The sequence below is a fragment of the Poromitra crassiceps genome (genome assembly GCF_964638095.1).
Source record: "Poromitra crassiceps genome assembly, chromosome: 1".
In the NCBI taxonomy this organism is placed as follows: Eukaryota; Metazoa; Chordata; class Actinopteri; order Beryciformes; family Melamphaidae; genus Poromitra; species Poromitra crassiceps.
Genome location: NC_139623.1, coordinates 67198064 through 67207501, shown reverse-complemented (window position 1 = coordinate 67207501; position 9438 = coordinate 67198064). Strand labels below are relative to the sequence as shown.

The 9438-nt window shown below is 42.3% G+C and overlaps 1 protein-coding gene across 2 annotated transcripts in view; it reads left to right on the top strand.

The window, feature by feature from the left end:
* The first annotated feature begins 6920 nt into the window (after positions 1-6920).
* nedd1 (NEDD1 gamma-tubulin ring complex targeting factor) overlaps positions 6921-9438 on the top strand; it is a 36012-nt gene continuing 33494 nt past the window's right edge. For both annotated transcript variants that reach the window (XM_083648599.1, XM_083648598.1), the window contains exons 1-3: positions 6921-6986; positions 7632-7775; positions 8769-8863. In XM_083648599.1, coding sequence (XP_083504725.1) covers positions 7640-7775; positions 8769-8863 — 231 coding nt within the window. In that variant the 5' untranslated portion in view covers positions 6921-6986; positions 7632-7639. The remainder of the gene's footprint in view (positions 6987-7631; positions 7776-8768; positions 8864-9438) is intronic.

Genomic DNA, 9438 nt, shown 5'->3' with positions numbered 1-9438 from the left:
CTCTAATGTGTACCACTTCTATGTGGCATTATACTGTTGACCTGCTATCTCACCCTAATATCCCCTGGCCCCTCCCCCTAATAAAAACAAAGTGTCTGGTAGGGAGGGCTGTAAAATGTCATCATGTGAACATGTGCATTTGACTTTAGTAATGTCAATTATATCAATTATGGAATGAATTGTGTGGCCCACCCACTTTTATTCAGGCCCACCTGCAATTTCTTGGCTACGCCCCTGGTGCCAATATATACAAATGCAAATGTATAAATACATTATGTAGAAAAAGACTAAATACATTGTGCAACATGTCATGTTAAAAGTGATCACAGTTCTGGTTTGCCTTGAGCCATTGCTTGAGGTGGGTCTTAAAATGTGGGATATGTAGCCTATATTGTAGGGCTGGAGGGCACTCCCTTATTGCAAGTGGTAGGCCATTACAATTACTTCCCTTCACTGACAGCACAGCTTGTCCAAATGTGGAGCAACCATAATGCACCTCACAGTACCCTCTAGTGGTGGCCCTGATGTCTGTGCCACTGGCAGCTCTCCGTTTAATTAATTAATTAAATGTTCCTTTCAGATGGTGACATTTGATTGAATGGTTACCAGAAACTTCAGAACTGGAAATATTTGCATAAATGTTAAGTGTAACATTGCGTTTCACTGTCATGCTGAGGGTTTGAATTGAAAGTATTGGCAAATGTGTTGTGAGTGCCATCTGCTGTCTATTCTGAGAGCAGACAGGCGCTCTGTGATCTGACCAGTTCACTGTACAGTATACCAGTGGAACCAGAGAAATCAAAGCTACGCTGATGTTTTTTTTTAGATAACTGTAGATTGTTACTCCGTGATGATTTGTATACAATACCAGATTGTTACTCCGTGATGATTTGTATACAATACCAGATTGTTACTCAGTGATGATTTGTATACAATACCAGATTGTTACTCAGTGATGATTTGTATAGACGGTTTTCACCAGAGCGCAACCCCACAGCACTTCCTTTTTCTCAGCATTCGGCAAACTGCAGAAATATTCACTCGACATCGTTACTTTTGTTTTCACTGCTCAGCTGTATAGACGGTTTTCACGGAATGGTCAGTCCTGCACTTGAATGTTTTTTTTTCTTTTATGTCCATAGCAAACACTGCAACAGGAAGTGAGCGGGGGTTCAATTTAGAATGTTTTTGTTGTCAAGTTAAAACCGTGATGATTTAGGCCAGAGGTTTTCAAAGAGGGGTGCAGGGACTCCAGAGGTCCTTGAGTGGGTTCCTAGGGGTCCCCAACAAAAATGGATATATTTTATTTTCACTATAATTCCATCCATAAGTAACACAATGGCAGAATGTCTGACTGTTGGTTGTGGGTTTCGTACACTTTCTGTAATAAAACATTTCAAAGCTAAAATCGTATTAGAGATAAAGAGGGACCCTGGGACAAAATCTTATCAAATGGTGGTCCATGGTATAATTTGTGTCAGTTTTGGGGGTCCTTGATGTGAAAAGGTTTGAAAACCACTGATCAACACTGGTCAGCATTCAACTTGTAGGCTACATGAACATTGTCCTGTCACAACACAGACAAGGTCCTGAATTCAAAGCAATTTTCCAGAGAGAAGACTCACCACCAGGCGTCAGCAGAAGATCAGTCCACAGCAGCTGCTGAGAAGAGGATGGATTCTCCTCCAAACCCCAGGCGTGTGTGTGTGTGTGTGTGTGTGTGTGTGTGTGTGTGTGTGTGTGTGTGTGTGTGTGTGTGTGTGTGTGTGTGTGTGTGTGTGTGTGTGTGTGTGTGTGTAAAAAACGGAGCAAGTGGGCAATCCGTTTCAATAGACCAAATCAGCGGGATGTTTACATTTACTTCCGGGTACCCCTGAGGTCCACACATTATAATGGCGGTGGACGGCACAAACTGACGTGTTGAAGACAAAAACAGACAAAGAAGACAAAAATGGTTCGTCCGTGTTGTGTTATTGTTTAATATCATTCATAACAACACTTTCACTAACGTTAGTGGAGACCAGACTAGCTAATTTACCTGTTGGACCAGACCAGAGTAGACTTGACGCTAAATTAAATTAACGTGGCGTCAGTAGCTCTGTTTGTAACGTTAACGTAACCTCGCGTCACCAGGCTCTTCTACGTTAACGAGTCTGCAAAACAGCGAGTTTGACAGACAAACAAACGTTATTAGCTAGCTAACACTACATAAAACAAACACAGAAGAAAGGCTAGATACGTCGGACAAGCATGTTTACCAACCGTTTAACCATTTAAATTGAAAGTAGTCGGCCGAAAACAACGAGAGGGTTTGACAGCATTTATTTGACAACACGCACATTTAAACCTGCCGCCTTCCCCAAGTGGTACCCGGAAGTAAATTTGTTTACATGGTGACATCACGGTGATTTGGTCTATGCACAATTGTTGTCCCACTGATGATGTTACAATGTCTATGACACCATCAGTGATGTCATCAGTGGCATCATTATTGACCATGACATTGCTGATGATGGCATAGGCATTGTGACATCATCAGTGATGTCATAGGCATTGTGGCATCATCAGTGACAGTGATATCATCATCAGTGATGCGAAGTTGAGCAATTGTGCGCTGCGCAGGCGGGTGAGAGGGTATCGGCCCCAAATACTATGCGTGCCCTCGATCGCCCTGCAGCTTGCCCGCTGCTCGGGCTCGCATACACAGCTCGGGCACCTCGCCCGCCCTGCAGCTCGCCTGCTCGTCGGCTGCTGCGTGGCCTCGCCCGCAGCTCGGCTGCTGCGTGGCCTCACCTGCCCTATTGGCATGCGCAGTGCACAATTGCTCAACTTCGCATCACTGATGACATCACAATTGCTCGAGGGACGATCACTGATCACATCATGGAGTGCTCGAGTGACGTCACTCAACACGCAATTGCTCAACTTCGGCCTAGCCTGCAGCTCGGCTGCTGCATGGCCTCGCCCGCAGCTCGGCTGCTGCGTGGCCTCGCCTGCCCTATTGGCATGCGCAGCTCATAATTGCTCAAGTGATGTCACTCAGCGCACAATAGCTCTGACTCCGCCCTGTTTGGACACATCAGTTCACTCTGGGAGTTGACAGTAACATAGCCGGTTCCTGCAGAGAATTACACTTTGGGAAGAGTATTGTAGTTAATGTCATTATGTGGTTACTTATATATATACACATGACATCAACACACTTCAGGTGTGCGTGTGCCCCTTTGTCTAAAAATGTATGCACACGGTCTGCCTCTGTCCCTGCACCATGTAGGTCATGGGGTGCCCAAACATTTTTTTTAGGATGAGAGCTACTTATAAAAAATATAATTAGTCACAAGCTAGTTATTTTCCCCTTGTCCCCCCAAGTACATAATTAGTACATTACAACAGTATTATTATTTATTTAACATTATTTAATAATGTTATGTTAAATACTGTGGATACTGAGTTAGCTACACCAACATGACACGAGCACCTATGCCCAGATCAAGAGATTTCTTCAAACGTGTTGAATACAGTGGAGTATAATGGTCCTTTTTCTTTTCCAATCTTCCATTTTTAGGATTTCTTTCAAAGTCTTCTGCTCGAATCTCCATGATCTCATTACAGAATTTATTCTGCATTTCTGCATTATATTGGTCCACTTCTTTATTTGTTGGAAAGATATGGATAGTGTCATTTTTTTCTTCTCCTGTTTCACACTGTTTCAACATTCGTAGAGTGAGTCACACAGTGACTTGAGAGTAGACTTGAGACTTTTCCTCAAAGACTTGAGACTTGACTTGGACTTGAGATTTGGGACTGTGAACAATCTTTATTTTTGTGTGTATTAACGTTAGGCTACCGTCCTCGGTAGCCTGATTAGATTATTATGGCTTAGCTTCCTGGTTTGGCTCCCTCACCATCCAAAGTAAATCTAAGCTCGAAAAGATGGTGAAAGCCACTATGAAGGTGATAGGAATCAAAAACTACCTGTCCCTTCAATCAATCTTTGAGGAAACTGTGATCAAGCAGTCCCATCTCATTCTCGATGACTCCTCCCATATCCTATTCTCAGAATATGAACTTTTACCTTCTGGAAGGCGATACAGAGCATGTAGGTACAAGGCTAACCGCTACAAGCTCTCCTTCCTCCCAACATCAATCGCGCTTCTGAACAAACGACCTGCTTAATCTAAAATTCTGAATACTGTTATGTGATTTTTTATTCTTTCTATTTGAACTTTTTATTTTAATTTTAATTTTATTTTAATAATGCACTTTAACATTTTTTTAAACATGTGATCATGCTGTGGTCTTACTATTTTATTGCTTTTATTATCATATTGCTTTTATCACCTTGCCATTTGTTTTAATTGTAAGCCACTTTTGCACAGCAGCATAGGTCACTTTATATAGTCTCCCGCCCATTTCTTTGCACATGTCATCTTTTATCCTCAGTGCAATTTTACTTTATTTTACTTTACGGGTCTTTTCTTTTGACGGGTCAGTTGCAATACAACTCCATGCACTTCATACGTAGGGTTCAACTCTTCACGTAATATGTGTAGACCTTTGTTGTTCCTGTTATGTTATTGTCATTTGTATTGTCTTCTTATGATGCAGCTGTATGTAGCACTGTTGTCCAAGACAAATTTCCTCTCGGGGACAATAAAGTATATCCTGATCTTGATCCTGATTAAGGAAAGATATATTAATAATAATGTCAACTAATCAATGCTGATGCTGTATGCTAATAGAGTGTGGATAATACAGTGGCCTACATGCTTTGAATCCCTTAGTTTGAGCTATGGTGTTCTAAGCAGACTGGATGGCATGCAGCAGATGATAGAATGCTCATCCATAAGAGACTTGAGACTTGAGTTGGACTTGTGACCAAAGACTTGAGACTTGACTTGGAGTATAGCTAAAAGACTTCAGCCTTGACTTGGGGACTCTAGCTCAAAGCCTTGAGACAACCCATTTTTGCGCAGCAGTTATACTTATTATTATTCTTCTCCTGGGAAGTTGGACTTCCCATGCATGAAAATAAACCAAACTTTGCACAAAGGTCCAGTCCCATGCCAAACGTGTTTGACGTGAATTTGGCGCCAATAGTCCTAATGGCGGCACTACAGTGACCGTCTAAAGTTTCAAACTTTGAAAATTCATAAAAAATCTGGCATACGTGCTACGGTTTTGCAACTTTCATCGAAATGTGGGCCCAAATGAGGAGAAACTTTTGGACACTGCAACCTATGGCCAATTATGAAGTCTAAAGACAAAACTGCAAAAAACTGTAAAACGAATTAAACCCTACTCCTCACACATTTTTTCTTCAAACGACACCAAACTTCAGCATCGTTAGACTGTCCTACACAAAAGTATCAAACAGATTTTCAATTGATCAAAAAACGAGCCCACAGTGCATCAAAAATGTTGAATTCTGCCCCCATGTATAGCCTAAAGAGCATCTTAATTGCCCTAATTAACTAATGATGTGATGTCACTCGAGCAATGATGTTATCAGTGATGATTTCATCAATGATCTTATCCTTCCTGGCTGAGCAGACTGGGTGGGTGATGTCATTGTTGCTATGATGTCATCGGTGATGTCATACTTGCTACTGTGATGTCATCTGTGCATGTCATACATGCCAAAATAAGCAATGTTTCAATGTCAAAACAAATTAATTGCATGGTATCTAGAATGAGCAGCACTACTTCAATGATCAGAAGGTGTGCTAATCTGATGTTGACTCGTAGTACAGCTAAACTGGTGACACAATCTTTAGTCTTATCCCGCCTAGACTACTGCCCAACAGTATGGTCTAGCCCCTCTAAACAAGACCTGGCCAAACTCCAGCTGGCCCAGAACAGGGCGGCACGCCTCACTCTCCGCTGCTCTATGAGGAGCAGTGTAGAGGGGATGCATGCCGCACTGTCATGGATCAAAGTGGAACAAAGAATAGCATGCAGCTTGGTAACCTTTCTGTTTAACATCTGGAACACTGGGAAACCACAGGGCTTACATTCACAACTGTACCCCACTAAGAGTAGACATGGCTATACAACAAGACAGGCAGTAGATGCTCAATTCACTCTACCTCTACCAAAAAACAATGCTCTGAAAAGAACGGTAATGTATAGAGCAGTTGCGTATTGGAATAATCTACCTAATATAACGGTGGCAAGTAACACATTTTTGTTTAAAAAAAAGTTAAAACATGCAGTGATGAATAATGTGATAACTTTGCGTTATTAATTATTGTACACATACAGTATGTTGAATTGTATTGTATTGTATTGTACTGCATTGTGCTATGTTATATTATATAACACTACATTGTAGCCTACTAATTCATAAACTTCTGAAATGTATGATATGTAATAGAGTGAGCTGATTCACTCTCTTTTTTGTCTTTGTTGTTATAATTATCAACAATGTTACTGTATTATGTTTTTATGTTATGTGTTTGGACCCCAGGAAGAGTAGTCTCACCTTGGTGCAGACTAATGGTGGATCCACAATAAACAATAAACAATAATGTTTCAGTATCTCTCTCTCTCTGCCCACTAGCTCCACTGTCCCTACTCTCCGCTTCTCTGTTCAACTGCCATGCACTGAACCTGCTGCAGCCTTACTTCTGCCCCAGCCCTGTCACTAATGGCAGTGTGCAGACTGGATTGCATGCAGCAGATTGGACTCTAGCTAAAAGACTTGAGACTTGACTTGGACTGTAGCTCAAAGACTTGAGACTTGACTTGGACTGTAGCTCAAAGACTTGAGACTTGACTTGGACTTGCAAAACATGACGTGAGCGTCTTTGTCAGTGACCGCGCAGCAGCTATCATTTTCTAACCCTCTGACGTCACCACGGGACCTAGAAACCAGCGCGTTCCACTTTATGTCCCTCCTGACTCTCCGTAGTGGCGGTTTATTGTGGTTGGTAACAGACAAAATAAACCAGCTGAGCTTCGTGCAGCTTTGTTCATCTTTCTGGGTATGTATGCTAATTCATACTGGATGTCACAAACAACTGACTTCTTTCTGACAACTTCTTGTGTGTTTCATGTTGTTTAACTCGTTTCTATGCCAAGTCGGTAACTTAAAATGTTGCCTGGCTAATTTGATGCAAGCTAACTTGGCTAACTCTTCACTGTCGAGTCAGTCAGTCAAAGTAATTGTGAGATAGATAGCTTAGCTACCGTTACTCGCTAGCTAATCAAACTTTCCAGTGAAACACAAGCAACTGAATGTGAGCGGTAGGTTATTGTTACTTGTTTGAAATATGGCTGTCCAGTATGCACTATCCACACTAACATAACACAACATGTTTCTTTTCGGCAGTGGGAAGCGAATGGCTGTCAGATCAGCTGTTGAGTTGACGCTCCAGTCACTTTGTGTAATCCACAGTTCAGTCAGTGCGGACAAACCAAAGACCAAAACCTCCCCCAGCCTCAGAAAGAAGTGAAAATAGTAACATCACCTGTTGCAGATTAGTGGACTGCAATATTAACTTAATTCGCTCTTTTCTCAAAAGCTATGTTGTGTCTCAAAGGCAGGAAGTATCAGATGCTACTCTATTCCTTCAGAAATGCTTAGCTGTGCTACCAAACAGACCGTACATTGATGTGTGTGACTCCAGGCGTCGCCATGGAGGAGGTGACGCGCCTGGTGTCCTCAGGAGACTGTGTGAAGATCTGGGATGTGTTCTCCATGGTGCCTCTGGAACAGTTTAACCCTCACAGCACCAGCCACCCCGTCACCCAGGCCTGCTGGAGCTACAACAGTATCCTCTCACCGGTGTTGGAGTAGAGTCCTGGACACATGTTCAGGACTGGTGACTTGATGACTTGATCACTGATGACTTGGACTCGAGTATTCATGCATTCGGACTCGGAGGTTGGAGACAAGGACTCAGACTTGATAAAGACTTTTGGCATACTTGGCATAAGATATTGATAGCTATATTAATACTGTGACATTCAATTTTGTGCAAGGTGTGTTCCACCTACATGTGGATTCACGCTCATACTCACTAACTCCAGACTGTCTCAGCCTCTCACTGTGACAGACTGACTCAGCCTCTCACTGTGACAGACTGTCTCAGCCTCTCACTGTGACAGACTGACTCAGACTGTCTCAGCCTCTCACTGTGACAGACTGTCTCAGCCTCTCACTGTGACAGACTGACTCAGACTTGAACACTTGAGAATGTCTCAGCCTCTCACTGTGACAGACTGTCTCAGCCTCTCACTGTGACAGACTGACTCAGACTTGAACACTGGGGACTTGAGACTGTCTCAGCCTCTCACTGTGACAGACTGACTCAGACTTGAACACTGTCTCAGCCTCTCACTGACAGATTGACTCAGCCTCTCACTGTGACAGACTGTCTCAGACTTGAACACTTGAGAATGTCTCAGCCTCTCACTGTGACAGACTGACTCAGACTGTCTCAGACTCTCACTGTGACAGACTGACTCAGCCTCTCACTGTGACAGACTGACTCAGACTTGAACACTGGGGACTTGAGACTCGACTTGGACTCGATAGTGATTTGACTACAACACTGCCTCTCACTACAGAGACAGATATCCTCTGACTAGACAGACATATACAGTTCAGTGAATTCAATTCACTATAGACAGTTATAGAAGTCTGTACTAAATCTAAATCTAAATTGGTGCGTCTTGACATGAAAATATTTGTGAATCCCTGTGTTAATAAGGATCTAGTGTTCTACACAGTAAGGTGTTGCAGCCTTGACCGGTGTGTTCAGATCAGTATCTGGTCAGCGCCAGCAGCGCCGGAGATAAACTGGTGGTTTCCAGTCTCAAGTCGACTCCAGTCCCATTGGTAGAACTGGCTGAGGGGGTGAGTACACTGTAGTACACCTCCAATACAATACACTGTAGTACACCTCCAATACAAATACACTATAGTACACCTCTAGTAGGGATGCACCGATCCACTTTTTTCACTTCCGAACCGATTCCGATACCTGAATTTGGATTTGGTTGACACCCCAAACCAAGCACAGTATTTCTGTCCAGTCCATCTGATAGCCCCTAGGCCTAAAAAAAAAATAAGTTTGGTTCCTGTTGGTTGTCAGTTGAGGTGAGGGTCGGTAGGGAATTTATTTTATTTTATTTTTTTATTTTATTTTCAGTGGCACCAAGGGATAGATAGGAAATATATAGATATATTTTTTTTCCTTAAAATTACAGCAGCGATGGATACTTTTTTCATAACATAGCCTACATGTACTGTACCACTGTGCTCTACACACGTTTTTATATGAACAAAATATTTAAGTCAATATGAATGCTTCAATGTTATTAAAACGTGCTGATTTTAAATGTTCTTTTTTCTACTCCTAAAAACCAGTTCTGGACCATTGGCATTGAAGACATCTCAAACAATATTTCATCTCATACCTTTAATGGCAT